Source organism: Lissotriton vulgaris, chromosome 3_1 (genome assembly GCF_964263255.1).
Source record: "Lissotriton vulgaris chromosome 3_1, aLisVul1.2, whole genome shotgun sequence".
In the NCBI taxonomy this organism is placed as follows: Eukaryota; Metazoa; Chordata; class Amphibia; order Caudata; family Salamandridae; genus Lissotriton; species Lissotriton vulgaris.
In genome coordinates, this window is record NC_141689.1 from 289,731,384 (window position 1) to 289,757,406 (window position 26,023).

At 44.2% G+C, this 26,023-nt stretch overlaps 1 protein-coding gene across 28 annotated transcripts in view; it reads left to right on the forward strand.

Moving 5' to 3' along the window:
- NEDD4L (NEDD4 like E3 ubiquitin protein ligase) overlaps positions 1–26,023 on the forward strand; it is a 1,724,212-nt gene that overhangs the window by 1,377,764 nt on the left and 320,425 nt on the right. For all 28 annotated transcript variants that reach the window (XM_086960462.1, XM_086960464.1, XM_086960467.1 and 25 more), the window contains one exon: positions 7,835–8,032. In XM_086960462.1, the coding sequence (XP_086816588.1) occupies positions 7,835–8,032 (198 nt within the window). The remainder of the gene's footprint in view (positions 1–7,834; positions 8,033–26,023) is intronic.

Here is a 26,023-nt window from a genome sequence, read left to right on the forward strand (position 1 = left end):
CAGTGTATATCTGGAAGTGCAGGTGTTCGGCAGCGGTGAAGGTTTCATCGGAGTTAGTTGAGATGCGGATGGTGTTCTTGTGTACGATGGCGATGCCTCCTCCCGTCTGGTTGACGCGGTCCTTCCGGGTGATCTTGTATGCGTCCGGGATGGCTATGGCAATGTCGGGCGCTGAGGAGGCGTTCATCCAGGTTTCGGTGAGGAAGGCGACATCCGGTGCTGTCGTGTCGAGTAGGTCCCAGAGTTCTACGGCGTGCCTGTGGATGGAGCGGGTGTTGAGCAGGATGCACTTCAGGTGGTTGCTGCCGGTGCAGGGCTTGGTGGTGGCCGTGCAGGTCCGGTAGCAGGAGAAACGGCAGGCTTGGCAGGCGAAGGGTCCGTGGGTGCGTCTCGGGGTGGCTTGGTAGCAGGCAGGGTTCCGGCCAGTGTTGAGTGCGTTGAGTGTTGCGGCGTCGTAGGTCCGTCGGGTCGTCTTCCTGCGGCGGGAGCCAGGTTTCCTGGCACTGGGCGCGGTCCAGGCGCGGACAGGCGCAGACGGGCTTACATTTGGCGCACCTTCGACGCTCAATCGGTGCTCCCGCTGCGCGCGGTCGCTCAGGGGGCGTCATAAGTCATTCCCCCTCTGACCTCCACAGTTGTCTTACCGAAGTCCACCGCTGGATGAACTTCTCCTCACTAAAGCTAAACGTCTCAAAGACCGAGATACTGATGCTCGGACACAAAGGGCCCTCCCTGCCGCCTCACCTCTGGCCCAACTGCTTGGGTGATCCCCCCGCTCCCAAGAAAGAGGTCAAAAGCCTAGGCGTATGGATCGAAAACGACCTGAGCTTCAGAACACAGGCAAAAAAGACGGCAGGAACATGCTTCGGACTCCTCAGAGCCTGCAGAAAGATCTTCCCCTTGCTTCCTGCGAACGCCAAGAAACTCCTGATTCAGGGCCTCATCCTGGCTAGACTAGACTACTGCAACGCAATCTACCTGGGAGCTCCCGAAGCCACCCTCAACACCTTGCAGAAAGTTCAAAACGCCGCCGCCCGCCTACTTACTGGCACACCTGCAAGATCTTCGGCAAAGCCAGCTCTCAAGTCTCTCCACTGGCTCCCAGTCAGAGAAAGGGTTGCCTTCAAGGCTCTCTGTCTGGCCCACAAAACCCTTAACAACAACGGCCCTCCCCTCCTCAAGGAATTCATCATCCCCTACAAAGCGGAAAGGGCCCTCCGGTCCAGCGGAGATAATCTCATCACAGTCCCCAGAGTTAAAAAAGCTAGGTCCGGTTGCCGCCGCTTCTCGGTCCACACGGCCAAACACTGGAACAACCTCCCACGGAGACTGAGAACAGAACCCAATCTCCTCCAGTTCAGGAAATCACTAAAGACCCTCCTTTTTCCTCACCCATAATTCCCTCCACTGCTGAACCCCCCTGAGATTCAGGTCTAGCGCTGGGATGCTCTAGGGTTACTACGCGCTCTATAAAACCTTTAAATAAATAATTAAATTTAAATAAATAAGTAAGGAGCCGGGAGGGAGGAGCAGCTGGGTGGCGGGAGCGGGCGGCGAATTGAGTTGCAGGGGGGCTGGGCGGCAGCGGTGGGAAATCCAAGGGTCTGCGGGCAGCGGGGATCCCAGGAGCTGCGGGCGGTGCTCGAGGGAAACTGCAGGCAGGAGCGGCAAGGCAAGGCAGGCAGGAGCGGCAGCAGAGGGTGGAGCGACCAAGCCCTTAGGAGAGCTGAGCGGTTGGGTAACAATAAATATCTGTTATTTAGCGCCAAGACCTACGGGTAATCGTGCGCTTTACAAATACACCTCTTATGTTATGTTAAACTATGTTATAGTTTAGTTGTGGAGTCTGGATTGGTCTGATTTCCTATAAATGGTATAGCTTAGAAGAGGTTTGTGCTGGATTACGCCGATCTAGTGTGGAACAAGGGATTTCCGGTCACATACACCGATAATCTGCCTTGGAGCTATCTCCTTCGACCTCTTGTTTGACAGGAAAGAACAAGGACTGTTTTCCTAGAGCTATATTTGCACACAATTTTCGAAATGTTGAATGACACAGTCTTGGCTAAGCGTACAAATCACATAATAAATGTAACTGCTAGCATATAAGAAGATATTTTGAAAGAAACAAGCTGGGTAAACTAAGTCTGGTTGATTCAATATAGAATATCGGTATAAAACAGTATTTATTTATTTATTTATTTTATTTTACAACACTTGTAAGGCGCACAGCTACCCACAAAGGGTTTCCCGGCGCCGGACCAGCAAAACACAAAACACAACTGGAAAGAGAACAGTCAAAGCACTTATTTGTCGAACAACCAGGTTTTTACACTTTTTCTGAATTTCATATAGCTTTCCTCCTTGCGTATATGAATGGGCAGTGTGTTCCACAGAGTTGGGCCCAAATAGGAAAAGGATCTCCCGCCTATTCTGGCCCGTTTGAACCTCGGTACCACAAAGTTCGCAGCTGTGCATGAACGAAGACTGCGATTGGGGAGGTAGGGCTTAGCAAGATCCTGTAGATATTTGGGAGCAGTGCCCGCTTTGATTTTAAATAGGTAGTTCAGGATTTTGAAACGAATCCGGTTTTCAACCCTGAGCCAATGCAGGTCCCTAAGATGTTTGGTGATCCTAGCGGATCTAGGGATTCTGCAAAGCAGTTTGGCAGCAGCGTTTTGCACCAGTTGCAGACGTTTTATTACTGCTTTGTTTGAGCCCAGGTACAAGATGTTACCGTAGTCAAGCCGAGATGTCACTAAGGCATTGACTACGGTCTTCTGGGTAGTAGATGGTAACATCCAGACAATTTTGCGTAGCCATTTAAGAATGGTAAAACATATGCCTGCCACTTTGTTGGCTTGCTGAGTCATAGATTGACTGTCATCTATGATGACCCCAAGGTTTCTAACCTGAGAGGCTGGAGGTGGAAGTTTACCTAATGACGATGGCCAATGGGGAGCAAATACATTAGAGGGATTAATACAAACGCGTCTCTTGTTCTATACAGAACACATTTAAATGTGAAGGAATCAGAGCACCAGGTTTATATTTTAATACCACTGTATTTTCGTAACTTACCATACACAGAAGTGTTTTTAGAAGAAGCCAGGTACCTCAGTGCATCAATAACACTTGTAAACAAGAGAATATACACCCAGAAGAGGTGCCATGGAGCTTTCTCACAATATTCACTGCACAGTCTTCCAGTAAGCCATATGCTCACATTGTTTTGCATCTTGTTTTAACTGAAAATTCAGCGTAAGGATATCACACACTTTTTGGATTGTATTATAATATAAAATAATATATTACACACACACACGCGCTCAACCCAGTTGCACCAGCTCTACTTTACTTTGCAGAAAATGTTTTTTTCCCCTTCAAACTTGTATAGAGGAAAGAGCTCCGACTTGTGTGTGACAGGTCTTTCAGTTCGGACCCCAAGCTGGGCTAGAGCTAATTCTTGGCTTGAGCCTGTTTTGACTTGCTCAGTCCCATGCCAGAGGAGGCACTAGACAGACACCCCCCCCCTTCTCAATCACCACATATTCCAAGTCGTGAATCGATAACACCCTCCCTCCTTCTAAACTAGAAGAAAATTGGTGTGCTGAACACCACAAACCAATAATAACTGCACAAAATGTAAATATATTTATATTTAATATTCCAACAAAAAAGAAAGCTATACAATATGGCACCTAAATTTGATCATACAAAAGTGCTTGCAAATGTTCGATTAAAGCAAAGCTTTGGTGTGTAGGCCCTTTATTAGGGCAACTTCACATAACTTTATTTTAAAGTTTTGTTCAGCCATACAACTCAACATCAGTTTTTTTCTAAAACCAACACTAAAATGCAGGTCATTGAATCCTGTTACCCAGGGCTTTAAGTGGGCCGGGTCCTGCCACTGCTCAGCACAGACAGTTCTAAAAAGACGGCTCCTTATCGGGCTCTCCTTTTTGCCCTCACCCTCAGGATGGAAAAAACGTAACTGCAACAGCATCACCCTCCACAGCCTTCGTTGTAGCTTCAGAGAGACTGGTTATAGTTCTTTCACAGTCTCATTATTTCAGAACTGAAGCATTTTTAATATTCTATACATCAAAGCCATAGTTGTCGCCGATGTATCTTATGCAATTTACAATAATTGGAAAAGCCAATAGCCCTGGCTTGTTGTAGGTGTAATGTTACTTTTTGTATTACATGTTTGGATGTAATGACAGAAGCAGCAAAATACCAGTCAGGCGGCGCACTAAGCTGAGCACAGATTTTTAGCTTACTTTTTAAGCCACGCCCTTATTACATCGGCAATGCCCATTCGAGAGACCCTCAGTGTATTCATCCCACTTAAAGCCCTGCCGCTACCTGAGAAGGTTTGACGTGGTCTTTTCCAGTCATTTGATGGACCGCGTGCCAAGACGGGGCTTTGACTGTGCCAATCTCACGCCCTCGCCACGGTCATTGTTTCTGAAGGCTTCCTGCAGGACTCTGTGCTCTCGGGACCTCAGTTCCAGTGCTGGGATTACATGTACCTTCCTTGTGGCATTGGTAACGAGCATACCTAATCATACTGCCCAGGACGGGAAACATTATCCTCGCAATGTTGAGAGATTCGGTAACACCATGCTGCTGCCTGCATGGCAAATCCTCAGAGAATGAATTACATCTCCATTGCTCCATGTTCTCAGCAAGGTTGTCTGTGTCTCTACAACCTGTTTATGGGCTTTCCCTCTTCTCTAGGCGTAAACAGCAGTTACCGCCCTTGCCATGGGGCACCAACCACTGTTAATACATGCTATTTAGTACTTGCCCCCAGTCACTCCTAACACTTACAAATCAATACAAAACTCTGTCTCTGATTGGTCCATGGTCTTGCCACTGAGCCTAGAAGGCAAGCAAATGCCACTATCTGGTTGCAGCATTGTATGTGTTCCATGTAAGGGGGCAAGGAACAAGATCACTTAGACATAGGAAGGAGGTGCATTCACACCCTAGAGCGATAAAATGTGTTTATTGTCCCTCAACGCTATGGTGCTCATGTTATCGACCTCAGAAGGATGAAAGTCTGTAGTAGCCCATGGGATTCCAACCCGCAACCGCGAGGTCAAACATACGTTCTTGGAGAGGGTCCTTTAGGTCACCCGACCACCAGCCTCAGCAGCATGTTTGTCCATCTGCCTCAGGGAGGTTTTCAAGTCATAAACGTTGATAGGATGTGTGTGGTGGACTTCTGGAGAGAGCGTGTTCTCATCTATTGTTTGAAATATCGTTTCATTATGGTTTGAGTTTACTGTGAGGGAGCCTGCTGAACGTCAGTAATCACAAACTCGTGGGCACAGTCCCTCTGAGGCCCACGAGGCAGGGTGAACGTTTGAGGTGCAGAGTGGAATCACCCCTCTGTTGAGATCTCTGCCTTGAAAGAATCTTTGCCTGTGCTCTGTCCCAGCCTCTGCAATTTGTTTTTGTTCTTTGCAATTCTCCTGATGTTCAGTCAGGCCTTCTTTTCTGAAGAGGGGATTTTTTTTCCGCCGCCCGAGAGAGGGGGGGGGGGGGGGGGGAGTACGAGAGCAACCCCGGGGTCTGGGTGTTTGTGTGTCTCTGTGGCTTTGTGTGTGTGTGTGGCTCTGTGTGTGTGTGTGTGTGTGTGTGTGTGTGTGTGTGTGTGTGTGGCTCTCTGTGTTTGTGTGGCTCTGTGTGTGTGTGTGGCTCTGTATGTCTGGCTGTGTGTGTGGGTGGCTCTGTGTGTGTGGCTCTCTACTACTCTCTAATGCTCACCTATTGCCATTGCAAATGACAATACCATTTATTTATGTTTTTTTAAAAACGAAAAATGAAAAAAATGCCATTTGCAATGCCAATAGCTCTAACTTTAACAAAACCGAGACCATTGCATTGTAAATGCTTGTTATTAGTTGCTTCTTATCATCAAACTTCTAGTTTTCGAAGCTCAGTTTTTTAGGCTAAAATAGTCTACTCACTTTGACATCTCCATTGATACCCGTTTTCCCACTCCCATCTTCCATGGAGTTTGGAGTATTCCCTATGGCCATGTGGGTATTACTGTTGTTCAGCAGACTTTAGAGATGCTTTGCCTGGATAGCAGCCGTCATTTTACAATAGTTGTTCAGGAAACATACTGCTTCTAGGTGCTGTTTTTCTATCCCAGCGTTTATACGCTAGGAGTTTTGGATGAAAAGATTTTTAAGGTTTAATACAATAGAAATGTATATTTGTGGCAAGATTTTATGGCATACGTGTACCTACCGCAAATCTTAATTTGCATAAAAAGATCATGACTTCAAATGCAATTTTCTAGGAGCACTAATGTGTATTGCATTGGGTTTTAATTTTATGATCATGTTCAACTATATATTATTTTTAAAAACTGTTTACTTAACTATCAACAATATATTAGTTTGAAAACTGTTTAGTTAACTATCATAAATCTCCGGAACGTGTATTTTCCACACGTTATTGCACTTTCACAAGTAACATCTTCAAGATACGGCCAAAGGCTAGAGCATCACATTTAGAATACTGAGGATAAATGGCCCCTGGTGAGTGGCATGAATGTGTGTCTGACTGAACCTCGTTTTTGGTTGTGTTTTAGCTTTTTGCTTGTTAAAGAGACACTAACACTCCATTAGACAAGTGAAGGTGCTGGCCTGTGTGCACTGCTACAATATCACAGCTGTAAACATCTTTCAGTTAATAATCTGATCTGTCAGAATAACTGCTACTGGAGAGAGAGCTCCAAGCCTTGTGTGGTGTAACTTGTGCATCGGTTTTCTGTAGTTGTATACTCAAAAGTTATTGGTGTTTTTTGTATCATTTGGTGCACATCGGTCACCATCAGATGTATCTGAATTTAGGTGCACTAAACAAACTCTTTTAAAATATGGATATAATGACATACATTTATGTTGGTCCCTGTCCATCCTCGTACACCTCTCCCATCGCCAATACCTTAGACATCTATCTAGGACAAGGAATAATCCAATTGCAGCTCCAAGACCATTTACAAAAAGGTCTAACAACTGACGATTGAAACAGTAGGAACACCTCTTTAAGCACCAAAGAATGTATACAGATAATCTAGAAGAGGATGAAAGGCATGAAGTAAAGTGGAATAGTCATTTTAGAATGAATCATAACATCAACTCGTATTCTGCTGTGTAAAAGATTTGCAAGTCCAAAACGTCGTATCTGTGCCCTCTTCCCGGTGCTGCCTGGAAAGCCTGATATTCTTATTGGTCCTCACGGGTGCAGGGCCCCAGGTAGGAACTGAATAATTTCCTTGACTTGGGGAAACAAGCTACTCGTCTCTTTCTCTGGTTAGAAGACAGCACGCAAAAGCATTTCTGAGAGGCACTCATCCGTTAATTCTAGAACCACCTTGTGGATTCAATCCTTGCCATGTTTTCTATGTTTCTCTCCTAATATATTTCTTCGTGAGCAGGTTTCAGGTTTGTTTTCTGTAGAAGAATGCTGCTGCAGACTATTATAAAAATAAAGTATGATGGTGTTTTACAGAGAATCAATCAAGGATTTTTATGTAGCCTTTCTGTGCTGCAAATTAAGCCACCTCAAGCCGTGTTTAAGCTAGTTTTAGGAATCTTGTGCCTGTACCTTAGTCCACTTTCTTTCAGACTGAGATGTTACCTTCCGATGGAAAATAAAGCATGCCATACCAAAACAAACCATACTGTGGTAGCAGATACATCTCAGCATACACTGTGTATTCACTGGTAGAACCACTGGTATGAAATGGTGCTGTCATCCATTGTTAATGGTGGTATTTGCTTGATTGATACTATCTCTATTATTTTAGGGTGCAAAAGACTTCCCAGCACGCAGAACTCTCAAGGATACCTCATCCAACCCACAGACACCACAGCTATCGCCTTATAATTCCCCAAAGCCACAACACAAAGTTTCCCAGAGCTTCTTACCACCTGGATGGGAGATGCGGATAGCTCCAAACAATAGGCCGTTCTTCATCGATCATAATACGAAGACCACAACATGGGTGAGTTGGTTGTGAAAATACTTTTTAGCTCAATATTGAATTTGTATGTCTGTTGATTATGAATTAGGTTTACCCGTTTTGATTTTATCTTTGGTTTTGTGTTATTTTGTATTGCACACACAGTGAGCAAATCCTATATTTTAAGTGATCAGAATTTAGTTTGTGGTAGAAGCAATTAAAATCTTCAATTGAACTTATTTTACACCTTGATTAAGTTTTGAATAACTTTAGGATGTAAAAATGAAAATATTCACTTTCTTAGTGGTGTGGCTGTCATGATTTAAAGCACTCCAGAATTAGCAATCTAGTAACTTTGAGGGCAAGATGATGGTTTGATGTGTCCAAGACTTTCCCTGGGCAAAGAAGATGGGATTGAAACCTTGGTCCATGAAACCTGCAGATGGCGTTTTCACCAATTTACACCTTAGACCTCATGGTTCAACTAGATATCACCAGGAATTGGCAGGAAAGTAAACAAGACTTTTGTTCAAATGTTTTATGGATTTTCAGGAAAAAATACTGTGAGCAAGTCTTCTTAGGTCGAATAGGAGTGGTTTTCAGACGAGCCTGCTACAGAGATTGAATCCTTCTAATGTACAGTACTTACCTTGAAAAGGCCATTTTCACAGAGAATAGTTGAATGTGTGGCTTCCGCCAACTTCAGTGTATGCAGTTATTCATACTATAAGATGATTCACTTTTACCATGATTAAGAGCATAAGAAGGGGCTAGAAGGAGACCTTCAAAATCTTGTATGTGTATTCCAAATGACAGAGGAGTCATGGCTGATAAATGAATAGCAACTTTGGTGTGAATGCATCAGATATTCAAAGCAGAAGATTTAATATTAAATGTACATCCCCGATTTAGGTGTCCTATGCTAATTGTCAATGTGTGGGAATGGCCATAATCCATGAGAAGTAGAGCCTTGAGTGGCTCATTATGCTTCTGACCCAACAACGGGGAAAGATGGCACTGCATGTATGATTTATATATGTCACTTTTTTTCTCACTTGGAGGCATTTTAGAAATGGATGTTTAACCAGAGCTTGGACACGAGGGGTTGTGTCCATGGAGAGAGATAGTATGCCATTAAGCAGGGCTTTTAAGTAGGACCGAGTTGTCTCATTATAATACAAAATGATTATAATATATAATCTTGGAGGCAGCAAGTTGTGATTTCTTAGTTTGGTAGGCTGCAATATGATCATATGGAATTTGTCCTTGCGCTGTTTTTAGGTCGCTGCTAGATAGCGCATGCGCGGTCTCGATGAAACGTATTGTGTTCTATCTGTGGACTTACATGCCAACCATCTCCAATCATTGTAATTTTCTTTGTTGCCCCAGTATTGGACTTTCATAGATTCCCATTCTTTGTATCATTCTCCCGTTGTTGGAATGGGAGCCTCTGTAATAGAAAAAATACCATAGCAGTAGGTACAAAAGTGAAAGACAGGTCTAGGCCTCATCTAATTTTGTAGCCTATCAGCCTCTTTTTGTAAAAGAGACCAAAAAATTGCAGCAACCAATCAGAGTAGCCTCACCCCATAGAACCCTCCTGAGAGAGCCTCAGATTTTCTACCGAACATTGTGCTAGGGGAGTCTCCACTGAGCTCTGCTCAGATTTCTCTTCAGCTTTGCAATTTTCTTCTTTTTTTACTCTACTATGTCTGATAAGGAGAAAAATGCATTATTTAGAGCTTGTGCTACCTGTTCGAAGAAGAGGCTGTACATTGAGGACAAGCTGACTGTCTATACTGCTTGTACCCAGATCACAAGGCCACAGATTGTAAGATCTGCAGAACTTTCTCTACGAAGACCTTGAGAGACAGGGAAGGCCGCCTGTTAACCTGGTTGCAGAAAATGAAGTCTCGTAAGGAGGTTTTATCATCCTCAGCTGCGTCCTCCAGAAGATCCAAGAAAAGGGGTAGGTCCTCCCCTTCAACATCTTCTGAGTCCCCTGTTAAGGCCTTGCAAAGGATCTCTGATAGGTCTGAAAGGCTCAGTCCCAAACAATCTCCTCACCAAGGTGTAAAGGAGAGGCTGGGACAGACTGAGGAGACACAGTCATCAAAGAAGGTACAGAAAACCCTTTCTATTGCTTCTCCACCATCTGAAAAGGAGAAGGTATTAAAGAAACCTTCTACTGTACCTCAGGAAGGAAAAATGGATAAGAAAATTCGTCCGCCAACAACAAAAAAAACAGGTACTTCGACGACAACATCGAAAATACACTTGGGTTCGGTTACAGCTCTGTCGACGGCAGCTTCGTCGATGGCGGCTGCAGTGATATCTTCGCCGACGTTTAAGGTACCTGTTCCCTTCTCGTCGACGATGGTGCTTACATCTTCAACGTCGACGATCATGACATCGAAGATTGCGTCGACGGCTGCAACGTCGACGAGTACAACGATGTCGACGACGACAGCTGTGATGATTCTGACGACGAGCTCGTCGACGATTAGTCCACCGTCGACCAGGTCCATTTCTCCGTCGACAGTCCCGTCGACGACGAGTTCGTCGACGTTTCAGTCGACGACGAGCTCGTCTACGTTTCCGTCGACGACGAGCTCGTCGACGACGTCATCGACGATTCAAAAGGTCCACATTTCTATAAAGAGACCGCAGATCACTCTAGAGATGACATCCCCTCGCTGAGTGACACCCTTGCCTCCAACTTTGCTTTTTGAGGAGGAATCAGATGATGAGGATGGCCCTTGAGGGGATGCTTATAGCCCATCCCAACTTCAAGTGAAATATCAAGATTGAGACTCTGACGACTACTATACGGAGGAACACCATTTTGTTCAGCAAGAGAGGCCTCAAAAACAATCTTGTCAGGACATGGTGGCAGTGCCGTCCTCTCTCATAACTGACTTGTAGATGATGCTACAGAACTACAGGAGAAGGTTTCCGTCTCAAGCTGCGGACCAGCAAGTGCAGTCTCCTCCTCCATCCATTCCTACTACTTCTCCAATTACAGTGACACCTCATGTTTCTCGAGCTTCGGAGCCAGAACCAAGAGAAAGCCATCAGCAACTTATTGGTTTTCAGGATGATGATGACTCAACTGATGATGATCATCAGGTAGATCAACCCCCATACCCGGATAGAGATTGGGACGAGTATGTTATTCAAGATCCATCTTCACCATTGCTGGATCCTGCTACCTCTCCTCCAGCAGACATTGGAGGTTTCCATAACCTTATGGAAAGGGCGTCCAAGAGGTTTGGTCTTCCTATTACAACAGTACAGTCAGACTGTTTCCTTTACGATTTCAAGGAGCCTTACAGAAAATCCATCCGTTCAATACAGATAAGTCGAACATGTGTGGTCGGAAGGTACTAAGGTGATGCAGAATCCAGCTACAGTCATTCCTGTTCTTCCCCGGCTGGAGAAAATATATGAAGCTCCAGAAAACAGTCCCGCTTGCCTGACTGAACAACCGAAGCCGGACTCAGTTATTTCCCAGGCAGCGCAAAGAAAGTCCAAAAATCCATCAGCGCCCCTTACGACACCGCCAGACAAAGAGGGGAGACGTCTGGACAATGTGAGAAAAAGGTTCTCCTCAATGTCTAGTCTTCTAGTTCGAGCTTCTAATGCTCTTGCAATCCTGGGTAGATATGATCGCCAAATGTGGATCCCCGTTTGTTGACCAACTTCCGGATGGTGCAAAGGAAGAGGCTAGGAAGATACTGGAGGACGGAGAACGTTCATCTTCAGAAGTGATAGATTGTGCTATGGACATAGCAACCACCGCTTTTCGAGCTCTAGCGGGATCAGCAGTTTTAAGGCGTCCGGGCTGGCTTCGGGCAACCTGGGTTTGCCAGGAAGTTCAAAATAAGATCTTGGACTTACCTTATGACGGAGAAATGCTTTTTGGAAAGCATATAGATGATGCTCTTCAAGACATCAAGAAGGACACGGACACGGCAAGGTCCTTGGGGACATTGCATTACCGCAAGGTTCCTTTCAGGGGTGCGAAAGGGAGAGGTTTTTCGTCGTACAAAGGTGGCAACCAACAACGCTACTCTACTTACTTACAGTCCTCTCAGTCACACAAGCCCCAATACTCGCAGCGCCAAGGTCAATCAGCGTCTTTCTCCTGCCAACCATCAAGAGGACGACAGGGACGTCGGGGAGAGATACTCTGTCTACTGTTACTCCCCCTCTAGTAACATCAGTGGGGGGCAGGATATCAGAATCCCTCCACAACTGGAAAATTATTACATCAGATCGGGGGGTCCTCAACATCATACAATTCGGCCACACACAGGAGTTTCAAAAATTTCCACCATCCAGAGCTCCTCGCGCCACGGAATCAAAACAGCTGCTCATCAAAGGAGCGATAGAATCGGTTCCTCAGACCCAACGAGGAAAAGGATTCTATTCCAGGTTTTTCCTGGTTTGCAAAACAGAAGAAAAGTGGCGCCCAATTCTAGACCTGAGGGAGCTCAACACCTATCTCCTAAAACTCTCTTTTCGGATGGTTTCTCTCCAGGATATATTGCGTCTCCTAAATCCTGGCGATTATATGGCAACTTTTGATCTAGAGGACGCATATTTTCATGTTCCCATTCATCCGGCCCACAGGAGGTATCTTCGCTTCACAGTAGCCGAGAGCCACTTTCAGTTCAGAGTCCTACCTTTCGGGCTAAGATCTGCACCGCGGATATTTGCAAAGGTATTGGCACCAGTGGCAGCTTTTCTCAGACGACAGTCTCTGCAGGTGTTTCACTACCTGGACGACTGGCTGATAAAAGCTCCATCCTCTCAAGCAGCCTCAAAAGCAGTCGAGGATTGTATTCAACTTTTCAGTCATCTGGGTCTAGGTCTAAACAGAAGAGTTTTTCCTTCTTCCGTCCAGGTCAGCAAGATTTCTGGGTGCCATTCTGGATACAACTCATTGCAAAGCTTTCCCTTCAGAGGAGAGACAGAACAGACTGATTCTTTCTTCCAACCGATTTCAAAGGAAATGAACTCTTTCAGTCCGTCAGTACAAATCCCTTCTAGGATCGATGTCATCTTGCATTGCATTGATTCCGCACTGCAGGCTTCACATGCGTCTCCTACAGGAACAGCTAGACTTGCAATGGCGTCAAGCAGAGGATTCTTTCGAGGACAGGATAAAGATTACTCCTGTCATGAAGAAGGCAATCAGATGGTGGACTATAACAAGCAATATGAAGGAAAGTCTCTCCTTCATGGTTCCTCCCTCTCCGTTAGTTCTGACCACAGACGCTTTTCTAGAAGGCTGGGGGGGGGCGGTATTACAGGACCTACAAGTGAGCGATCACTGGTCTCCAGAGCTTTGCACCTCTCATATCAACCTACTGGAATAGCGAGCAATTTGTTTCGCTCTACAAGCTTTCCTTCCAAAAATTCGGAATTCTACAGTCCTGGTGCGTACAGACAACCCAACTGCCATGCATTATGTGAACAAGCAGGGCGGAACAAAATCCAAACATCTTTCAAGGGAAGCACAGGAGATATGGGAATGGGTTATTCGTCACCAGATATCTCTCTCAGCAGAACATCTTCCAGATTCCCTCAATGTGGAGGCGGATTCATTGAGCCGCCTAAGGTCGGTGTCCCACGAATGGGAATTGGATCAGAGAACTCTCGAAAGAATATTCTCTCATTGGGGCACTCCTCTTATAGACCTGCTCGTGATCCAGAGAACAAGAAATGCCAATTCTACGCAAGCAGGTATCACCATTGAGGGTCGTTGGGGAATGCCCTTTCGATAGCCTGGACAGGCGCATTTCTTTACGCCTTTCCACCGATTCCTTTGATACCAAGGATACTGAGGAAACTCAAGACTGAACCCTGCACCATGATTTTAATAGCTCCAGTTTGGCCCGCCAATTTTGGTTCACAAAGCTCCTCCTGTCTCAGGAACAACAAATTCTCCTACGCCCCATTCCTACCCTGCTGATGATGTCCCAGGGCCAAGTAATGCATCTGGACCCGAGCTCTCTGCAATTGACAGCTTGGCTCCTGAGCACCAGGAGTTCATTGCTTTAGATATCCCTCAAGATTGCAAGGACATTTTAGCTCAAGCTCGGGCTCCTAGTACAAACAGGACCTATCGTGCAAAATGGAAGTGTTTTTGTGCATGGTGCCAAAAGGAAAATCTTCATCCTTTTACTTAGGCTCCTCATAAGATCTTACCGTACATATTGTCTTTGGCCAAATCAGGTCTTCAACACTCTTCCATTAAGGTGCATCTGGCAGCGATCTCTAGGTTCAGACAAACAACCTCTGGCCCTTCTCTGTGGTCCGCGATGGTGAACAAGCAATTCCTGAAGGGTCTATTCAGGGCTTTCCCTCTGTTGAGACCTCCTCCTCCAATTTGGCAACTCAACCTGGTCCTAGTCCATGAGGGCTCCTTTTGAACCAATACATAAAGCTGACATGAAGTTTGTGTCATGGAAAATTGCTTTTCTTCTGGCGATAACGTCAGCCAGGAGGGTTGGTGAACTTGAAGCTCTCACAATTGTTGAACCTTTCTTACAGTTTAAAAAGGAATCTTTGATCTTACGAACAAATCCGAAATTTATCCCAAAAGTCCCTTCGGATTTTCACCTAAATGAGCCTATAGTGCTAAAGTCTTTCTTTCCTCGACCTTCATCTCTGGCGGAGAGATCTCTCCACACATTGGATGTCCAAAGATGCCTGAAGTTCTATCTTCTACGTACAAAAGAATTCAGGAAGACTTTGCAACTTTTTGTCGCTTTTAGCGCTCCAAGAAAAGGTTTGCCCCTGTCAAAGCAGGGGATATCACGTTGGATTGCCAGCACAATTCATTTCTGTCATCAAGCAGCAGGGAAGCCGCTGAAGGGACGGTTCAAAGCTCATTCTACAAGATCAGTGTCATCATCTACGGCTCTGTTCTCTGGTGTACCTATCAAGGACATTTGTAGGGCAGCTACATGGAGCAGTGCCCATTCATTCACAAAACACTACTGTTTGGATTCTTCCACAAGGAGTGTCACAGCAGTCGGACAAGCAGTCCTGAGGAATCTATTCCAGTGAGCGGTGAGCTTTCCCTTCTATCCCTCCTTCCTTTATTGCACATTTTGTATTTGATAATATTGCCTATCTATTGTTACGAAGTGTTTTGACTATCTATGATTATACTTATACTGTGATAAGCTGATATGCATGTAGCAAAATGTGCTTTTGTTGCTTACTGCTAGCTAGTTGGATACAAAGCATGGGAATCTATGAAAGTCCAATACTTGGGCAAGAAAACAAGTTACTTACCTGTAACTTTGGTTCCCCAGTATTGGTACTTTCATAGATTCCCATGCGCACACCCGCCTCCCCTGGGAAAGCTCAGCCTTCAGCAGATGTAATTACTATTACACAACGTCTACGAAAATCTGAGGCTCTCTCAGGAGGGTTCTATGGGGTGAGGCTACTCTGATTGGTTGTTGCAATTTTTTGGTCTCTTTTACGAAAAGAGGCTGATAGGCTACAAAATGAGAATGGGCCTAGGCCTGTCTTTCACTTTTGTACCTACTGCTATATTATTTTTCTATTACCGAGGCTCCCATTCCGACGACGGGCGAATGATACAAAGCATGGGAATCTATGAAAGTGCCAATACTCGGGAACCAAAGTTACAGGTAAGTAACTTGTTTTCATGGCATTCATCATGGCATGAGGACATCGTGCTCTCTTCTTGATTTTGTCCCTTCTATAGCTCATGGACCAAGTACATGTCTCCTTGCACTACTCCTGGTTTACAGAGCTATTTTTCTCTTTGTTTTCACAGGAGTACTTGGGTTTTCAGGCCATCTCCCTGGTACGCATACACACATACCACTAAAATGCACACACGTGTAAATAAGGCCATCTCCCTGGTACGCATACACACATACCACTAAAATGCACACACGTGTATATAACAAGTGTATTTCTTAAAAATTTATTAAAACACGAACAGCACTTGTTTTTTGCACAATCCGATGGTATTGGAGCTCTTGCTTCATCATCCGTCTTGCCACAGCACGAACTGTGCTTTACAGCATGGCTCAAAGTCACTGAAAACAAGCATAGACATAGCCAATAGGTCTCGCTTTTGGAACCTTATAAGCATTTAGTTATTCAGCACAATATCCTTGGTGCAACAATATCAACCGCTGCATGGCTAAACATTTATAAGGTCCCAAAGGCGAGACCTATTGTACATTCTACTAAAAACAGTCAACATCTAACAGAACACGTTAGATAGAAAACTGAACATATAGCTGATTATTAGAGCTCACAACTGTACCATGTTAATAAACAATCACAACTTCTCAATTTCACAATTACTTCAACGCTTCTTAACTGGGTTTCAAGCAGTCAGCATATGGTGAACAATAACATAGTATAAATTATACAGTTGTATATCAAGAGGGAAAGAGTCATCCACCCTCCTGATTGTTTTTGGGTCCGTTAAAGAAATGTTAAGCAGGAAAGCTTTCACCACAATTCTAAGTGAATGGCATACACGTTACAAAGCTGCATTGACTGCTGATTATCAACTGCAACACCCTTGAATATCAAGAGGGTGTTATAGGTCATTATACAATTTGAAAAGTATGCCCTGGAGGCAGTGTGGATTCTTGAAGAGCATACATAATCACGTTGGAAACAGGAAAATAGTGGTAACTGTCGAATTATAGAAGACTGTGCAAAGACCTTGGCATAAAATGGTGTTAGATCCTCGCAGGGTTTCAAAACAATAGTGGTCAACTGTGCTATAAACTGCACCATTGTACATTCAACCTACCACAACATATTTGGTGACAACCTCAGCCCATCTTAAAGGAGCCTTCATATACCAATTCATTTTGACCAAACTCATTAAATCATCTTAACTTTAACAGTTGTATATACAATTCTCTTCGAGATTTAACTGATGTTTTTTAGAGATGACCAACAACTCACTGATCTTTCAATTATACAATTTTTTCTGATGAACACAGAGGAATGAAATGTTTCCTATTTATTACTTACAACTAATTTTCTTAAACGCTCCTTGGGCAAGATGTTCTAAATCCTCTTGAAAATAGTATTAAAATACCAGTACGTTTTTACCAATGTCTTCATCAAGAATCATGAGTCACTATTTCCCAAATATCTAGGATGTAGAATCACCAACATTTTTTATTTTGCCATTATTTTTGAGAAATGTACTGAGGGGAACCCACACTGCTCTAAATTGGTCTTCAATTTCTATCACTTTTAGTCACTGTCACTATATTGAAATTTGAAATGTAAAATGTACTAGTACGCAAAATACAGGGAACCACTGTTTATTTTTATGGGATATATTTACATATAATGTGAAATTCAGTCCTTACTTCTGTTTCACTCAATTTATCGGTTCGGGTATTCCTCTTTTAATTAGACACACAAATGTTGCCCATCGCTCTAACAGTTGAAGATGGATCACCACTAAAAATACCATAAACCTTGTGACCGCCAACATGCCACTGATTTCCTTTCATCAATGGTGCATTCAGCTTTCACCGACTCATTTAACCCCTTCGCTGCTGGCCCGTTTCCGCCGCTGTGCGGTAAACAAACGAACAGGGCGGGGCCGTGACGAACCCCAGACGTCATCAGCACACGAGCACCGCGGAGCGTGACGGCTGGGTTTCGTCACCAGCATACAAGGGGTTAAACGTTAAAGGCCTAAAAACAACTAATGCACATGCATTCCTTAGCAGGCTTTTATTACAAAAAATGTTCATTAGACTTATTCCCCTGGCCATGGCACCTTCTCTGAAAACTGAGCACATACCAGGCCCAGGTCTCCTGCAGAGCCTGGCTCTGCAAACCTGGGATCTTCTTAAAAAATAAATCCACCCCTTTGAGTGCATGCCTTCTCCCAGCCTCCAGCAGAGTCTGGCTCTTAACCTGGGATCTTCTTTGAAAATAAATCCACCCCTTTGAGTGCATGCCTTCTCCCAGCCTCAGCAGAGTCTGGCTCCTAACCTGGGATCTTCTTTGAAAATAAATCCACCCCTTTGAGTGCATTGTTTGAGTTAATCAGAACACAATCCAAAGAACAACCTCAGACACTCCGCACCATGGGCGTTACACCTTCCTGCGAAGACTTCTCTGCATTCTTTATCCAAAAAACTGACAAGATAAGAAGCGATCTCCTCAATGACGCAATCCTTTACTCCAATCCCCGACACACAGCACTGCCTGAACCAAAGAACAATGCTACTTGGTCATCCTTTGGCACCTACTCCGAAGAAGAAATTGGCAGATTGCTCAGCACCCTGAAACCATCCAATCACCTCACTGACCCCCTTCCTGCTAGCGCTGTAAAAGACCTTACCCCTTTGCTCCTCCCACTCTGGACTAAGATTATCAATAGCTCTCTTCAACAAGGATCCATCCCCAACGCCCTCCAAGTCGGGCAAGTCACACCGCTACTAAAAAAAACAACAGCAGACCCCACTGATCTAAACAATTACCGCCCTATTACAAATATCCCCACCCTCGCTAAACTGTTGGAAAAATGCGTACAGCTACAACTGACTAAACACATAGATAAGTTTGATCTCCTCAACGCTCATCAGTCAGGCTTCCGAGCAGGGCACAGTACCGAAACTGCCATGACTCACATAGTGGACGACTCCCTCCAAATCCTAGACCAAAACGATACCTGCCTCCTCATCCTTCTGGATCTCTCCTCAGCATTCGATACAGTTAAACATGAGAAGTTACTCGAACTGTTAAACACAAGAATGCGCATATCTGGGACTGTTCTCAAGTGGTTCACCTCCTTTCTACACAACCGGTCACAAAGATTCAAAAGTAACAACCTGTTGTCCGCTCCGGTACCGGTATCGCTAGGCGTCCCTCAAGGATCCTCCCTCTCCCCAACACTGTTCAACCTAGTTATGGAACCTCTCACTACTTTGCTACAGACATCGAATGTTCACTTTCACATGTATGCCGACGGCACCCAACTTTATCTCAAAAGTACAATCTCCCAAGGACATCATGCTTCTGAACACCACGATCAGAAACACCCAATCCTGGCTTGCCGAGAATCACCTCAAACTCAATGCGCTGAAGACTGAGTTCCTCCTGATCTCACCTCCCGCAAAAATCTCCACGGCTCAAACATGGCTTAAGCACTTAACGGCTCTAAATGTACAACCTATCGTCGTAGACTCAGCAAAATCTTTAGGCATAACACTTGACGCCAATCTCAACATGCAGCAGCACATCAGCAAGGCAACCAAAGAAGCGAACTACCAAATCAACACCTTGAGAAAACTTAAACCCTTCCTTCCTGACAAAGACTTCCAAACTGCAGTACAATCTATAATCATCCCGCACATAGAATACGGTAGCACCGCCCTCTGCGGGCTCCCCCTAACTACAACGGCACCCCTAAGAGCATCCCTTAACGCTGCAGCGAGACTCATCACTGGCTCAAAAAAACACTCGCATATTTCCCCTGACTTTAAATGCCTGAACTGGCTACCTTTTGAAGCCAGAATACATCTGAAATCGCCTGCATGACACACAAGGCTGTACACATGAACTCACCCGCCTACCTCACTCAAAAGCTGACCATTTCGGGTGGCTCTAGAACTACTAGAAGCACAAACAATCTTCTTATGAAGCCTCGAAGATTTCGGAAGGAAAAAACCTATAAACGCTCCTTTTCAGGAATGGCACCCAGGATCTGGAACTCACTCCCACCTGAAACCAGGCTCATCTCCTCCAACAAACTTTTTAAGAAAGAAGTAAAAGCGATCCTCATGGCTAAATACACATGATCTACTATTCTGTATTTCTCATGAATCTGCTCTGTAAGACCTGCCTGACCCCCTTGGCCTATTTGTATTACTTATATTATCGACTTACTTGCTTGTATACGTTCCCTCTTTGTATATTGTTATATTGTTGATGCACCTGTTTGACTTTGCACACTGTACCTACACCACCTTGACGATCCCCACTTTTGTACTACTGATGCACCTGTGGGACTATACATCCTGCACTCACCCACCTCAACTATGCCCACCTTTATGCTATCTCCGAAAATTTTAAACACGCTTAAACAAGTATATGCTCCTTATTTTTTGTACTTTATATTATTGGACAACTGGTTGACTATGCACCGTGTACCGACACTACCTCACCTATGACCTACCTCATGTTTTTGACCTACCTATGTAACTAAGCACCTTGTATCTAACTACCTCAATTATTACATTGTATTACTCTATCACCCCCGTGTCCTTGTAAAGCGCTCTGATATCTGCAAAGATCTTGTTCGCGCTATATAAAACTTTCAAAATAAAATAAATAAATAAAATGCCTTGTCCCAGCCTCAGCAGAGTCTGGCTCTTAACCTGGGATCTTCTTTGAAAAGAAATCCACCCCAATGAGCACGTGATGGCCCTTGCCCCCTGCAGAGTCTGACTCTGCTGGCCTGGGCCCTTCTCTGAAATCCCAAGGTGGTAGCACTGCCCGTTTAAACCCAGATGTCTCCCTTGATAGCCCCAGTCATTACTCGGGTGGTGCTGGGCAACTGGAGTGTATTGAACAAGTGAAGTGTACATCACATGCTGAAGCACTTCACATCCTCCACGTACGGCTGTCTCCCAGGCCGCTGCAAAGAGCAGGCCGAGCACGGTGAGCAGCGGGGAGCATTCATTCTGGTTTTGGACTGTTTACACCCTATCAGGCTGATAATCCAGGACCAGTACACCGCCGAAACTAGAGGTGGTAGTTGTGGTAGAACTTAAACAGTTTCCAAAATCTGGCCTCCATTTCTTTTCGTTTTCATCGACATAAGTGGTTGTTTAACAGTGCATGCCCGCTATCTGCGAATGTGCCAGTACTAATATCTATAGCTCCCGCCACTTGTTCTCACATGCCCCCTCGGTTGTCGTTCGTTTCTATAGCGCACAGACTGCCTTTAGTTAGGCATCTCAGCGCTATTATTGGCCCTATAAGAAGAATTGGATACTCTACAGAACCTGTTTAACCTTTGTATTCAGCCGTCTCACGTGCAAATTGTTTTTTGGTTTAGTTAGCCGTGCAGTTTTTTTTATTATTAATCCTCACCCCTTCACCGATCAAAGGCTTGTCTTGGAAAAGACACTCTACATTATTAATTTACTGCAGACACAGAATGACAGCGCCTTGAGGCTAATTAGGCAGCGGTAATTATGCCAGCCTTAGATCCGTTTGTTGTTAGGTTGCACATCTGAACAAACACTTAGCATCTAGACACATCTCGCCCTGTTTTTGTTTCTTCATCTGCCGCTGAGACCCATTCCTGTCAGCAGTCATTCAGAAACACATACTAATTAGCATTGATGCTTGGTAATTGTACAATTATTTTCCAGCTCCCACAATGAAGTGGAAAACCTAGGACCTAAAGAGTTAATGTGTAAGCATGTCTGGCTTCCAGGCTGGAGCCAGCGGGACCTGCCAGGGTGAGCTATGATGCTGGTAACCCGAGGCTGCCCAGTAAGACTATCCGATAGCCAGCCTTCCCTGGTGTTTCCTGTAGTGTGACGAGGATGCCAGCTGGACTGGAGCTTAAGTAGCACTCGTCTTGTTTATAGAGGTGTGTTGTGATAATGATGGGTCCACGTGTGCTCGAACTCCTAGCCTATCCCACCACCAGGTCGGCTTCATCAGTGAATACGTAGTGTCCCCAACCACAACCACTCGTATATTTGTGTTCTTTGGTATCAGCCACTTGGGACAGTTTCCTCCACTAAGCTGCCCCTTTTTGTCCTAATTGAGTGATGTTTGTAGCCATTTCTTCCTGCAAGAGTGTGCAATAACCAGTATCATGTTATATACATGCACTAACCAATATGTTATATGCACCTGTATGTATCTGCTTCATATTACCTACTTGTAGATTTAATGTATCCTGCTAAGGTGACGGAGTCCTGGCTTCAGCTCCTGGGGTACCTGCACTTCTCTCACTCTCTCCGCCTCACGACACCCTGTAGAATAGGAGTGACTGGTGCAGGTCCCATGGGGCCGAACCCATGCCAGCTTTTCAGCACAACCACTAACTATGCAAACGAGTTACATTTGGATTTGTTGTAACGAAAGTATGGATAACATGAGCATTTGGCACAGATCTGGCCCTCCTGGAACGACATCTGACATTCCTGCTATGTACCATTGGAACTGGTTCATCTTCTCATATTTCATTGCATAAGTAGTTGACTTGTGGAGTGGAGTACCTAGTTAGAAAGGCAATACTCAGTCTTATTGCCAAGCAGCACAATGTTTCTGTTTATCGACCTGCATCTGCTGCTTGCTCTGTGCAAGTGCTAGGTTAACCTTCCCTCCTTTGCTGACTCAAGTGCTTGCTAGGCAGAGACATCTTTATCTAGGAGACTGCGCTCTTCGTTCTTCATACACAGACCATGAATACGAAAGACGTACCATGCCAAGTACAAAGGTAAGAAGAACTGGGTTAGTTTAGCAGAACCCTGGTTTTTTGTGGTCTGTCAGTATTTTAGGGGTGTCTCCCTGGGTTGTACCGGATGTGAATTGGTGGCACTCCTAGGTAGTTTCTACCATACAACTTAATGTAAATGCTTTGTATGCTCTTATAAGGTCGTCGTGCAAGAGTCTAAAATGATTGCGCACCACACTGAGGATGAAAGGTGTTGTGTTCAGCTATATCCTTCAAGAATGTTGGTCCAGCCATGCCATATTTGCTATACAAAATTTTGTAAGCATGCTTTCTTTATGCTGCTTAAACAGCATGTTGATAAGCACCACACTCCATTGCTGATGAAGACCAGTTAGTGTATTCATCAGATGTGTTGTATTAGACCATCTTTGTCATTTAATCGCAGATTCACGCTACTTGTGAATTGAGGCAAAGGGTACTCCTTGGGTTGGGAGCTACCCAATTAGGAATGGAATATTGGATATAAGCTAGTGGTCTTATGATTGGTGTTTATGATTAAGCAGGGTCCCATGGGTGCTGAGGCAAGAGGTGCTGCTGCTTCTTCTAGGGATGTTGATGAAAGACTAATTTAACTATAACATTTCCTCCTAATATAGATGAATGGTTTCTAATTTATATATAACTTTTATAAAGGGCAGTGTCGCCCTATGTAGTTTTGGCACTATTTTTACTCCATCTTAATTTATTAGTTTCTAATGTTGAAGAATGTATAAATTGTGCTGTGGAATGTTTTAACTGCAATTGGTTTAAATAAACATTGGCTTGACTGACTGACTAAATATGCACATCCTTAGATCTTTTAAATGCTGTTAGGCTTAGGTGGGGACTAAAGTTGTTCCAGAGTCTGAGTGCTTTGGTGGGAGTGAATTTCATGAGGGTCAATTTGGATGGAGAGAACAGGTTTGCATTTCAGGACCTTGCATCAAGTATAAGGCCATCTTTTGGATGCATTTTCGGCAAATTTTCCAATACATTTTGAGGACTATGCACAGCACCTTGATTTTGATTCTTTGACCCACTGGGAGTCTCATTGCCTCCAGTGTGCCTGCTTTTGTGTTGTCAGCCCTTCGTGACACTTTGCCATGAATCTAGCACAGGGCCCAGGTAGATACGTTTCTCTACTGCCAGTTGCATTGGCCGTAAAGCTTCTTATATTTTCCAGTGTAATTCCCTCCCCTTCTTCCCTCCCCCCCCCCCTCTCCCCTACCCCACTCCTGCCCCAAACCCCTCCTTTTTGTCTTTTGCCCGTCTTGCCAGATATCCTGTAGTTCTGTGTCTTTAGGTATGATCTAAATATTGTTTTTTTCTTGTGCTTTCACCCTTGCCTTATCTAGCTTCTCTTGGTGGGCATGAGCAACCCATCTCTCGTTCAGATTCAGATAATTCCATAGTAAATGTATCGTTTTGTAGTGAATCTTTTTTTATTTTAAAAAGTCAGCAGCTCACGTGCTATTGTTATTAAGACCTTTCTCATTATGCAGGCATTGTAGGAAATCAGTTGCCACAATTAAAGGGTGCTGGCTTGGAATTGATAGCGCTGGAGACTTTTGTAAACTATTTAGCCCAGTACTCTCAAGATTCCCTTCAGAATATTCCATGTAGGCAGACCAGAAACGTCCTTGACTTCTCATTGATGCCAAATAACAAAAGAATACAAGGGAATCATTCAAACCCTAAATCATGAACTATAAATAGATTTGATCAACAATACATACATATAGATCTCTTAGTACTGAGCATCAAAGTGATGAAGAAAATAATCCAACATTTTGGTGCAACCAAGAAAAGGTTTTTACCTAAAGGGTGAAAGAACAATAGAAATAAGGTGTTGCGCAATTTCCAACATCCTGCAGAATAATAACCCAGAATTGTCCCATCAAGTCCACAGATAGGGCCAAAAGTACTGTTGGTTCACTCTTGCAAGGTATAGTTTGACCAAGATGGATTCTGTTGATTACAAAACTATTTGTGTGTTGACAAAAGCCAAAGTGGTTTCCTACAAGTAAGTAGTAGACAGACATCGATGTTTCGGTCTCTTGTATGATTAACATGCAAGACAATCCTCAGGACAATGCTTACAATTGGATTTATTTTGAATTTGAGCTCACCACAATCCTGGTTATCGCAGCATGAAAAGTAGCAATTTAAATTTGAAGAGGGTTTTGATCAATTGGATCACATAACGCGGTCCTGTGGCTCTGTTCCCGTGTTCCGAAATAAATTCTCTTTGATGCACCAGCACATATCACCAAATCTTCCAAGTGTTTTTGCTCACCTTTTAGTAGTTTTAGCCTAACTAAAGACTTCCCTGTGAGGCTGCTGCTGGTTGATGCAGACTATTTAAACTGGAAATCCTGTTACCAGAACGTTAGTTTCAAACCAAAATGTCTAAAAAGAAATGCATTAAGTCCATATGACGGAAGAAGTTAAAATAGCCATCCATTTTTACATAGTCAGTGGGGTCAGCCGCTGTAATAGAAAGTTCGCATAGCCATATATTTTTGTCCATGGAAAACTGCATTTCAGAAAAGGTGAGACTGAGGTAAATGAGCAAGCCTGACTGAATGTTTATAAGACCAGATTAGGCATCAGGTAAGGCTACTGGTATACCTTTCTTGAAAATTCGACATTTTCTTGCTCCTTTTATCAGGCGAACAGGAGCTTGGTTAAGAAATAGGCAATGTAGGCTCTAAGCCAGGTTGTTGGATGTCTCCTCTAAGTTGGTTCATTAATAAAGGAATAGACAAATCTTTTTAATTCCAGGCTGGCTGGACATGGCACTGTCCGGCCTGTCGTTTATCTAGAGGCCATCATTTAATCTAGAATCATCATCTATTCCTTATAGCAGAAGGTCCAGCAGGGAGGAAATCCACATGGATAACTTAAGTCCAGTACCAAGCATTACGTGTCACTCAGCACACAAGTCTCTTTTGTGTCCTCCATGTCTTAAGCGGGGGTATTGCCATGTCTTGATGCTCCACCATCTAAGAGGCTCAGGTAGGTCTTGACAGACTTGACCTGATAAAAAATACATCAAGCCCTCTTTCACTCTTCAAAGCCAGGCAAGATACAGATTCAATACCTGGGTCCCCTTTCACAGTGTTTGCTTCTGTGATTGCTGCATCTTCTACCATCTAGCCGCAGTCATAAGAGCTAAGTCTGAGAAAAAACGGGATATACTTACCCTTGTAATTAATCGTCTTTTTCTAGGCAGCCTCTTTAAAGATGTTTTGTAGTGCTTATAGATTTGATTCATTGTCCTCAGGAAGGGCCCCAAGACACACCTCAATCCAGGTCCTTGAGTTTTTGATACAGTCCATTTGCTCTTCAAAGCAAGTAATGGTTTTAAATGCACAAGGCAGAAATGTATTGCATATTTTATCTTTCACTTTTAAAGTGTGCATAGAAAGGTTCAATGTCCAGTCACCCCCCCTTGCAATATTAGACTTCTCTTGAAGTCCTCCAATTTGATCTCCTCCAATTTGGTCCTCCAAATGTTCTCA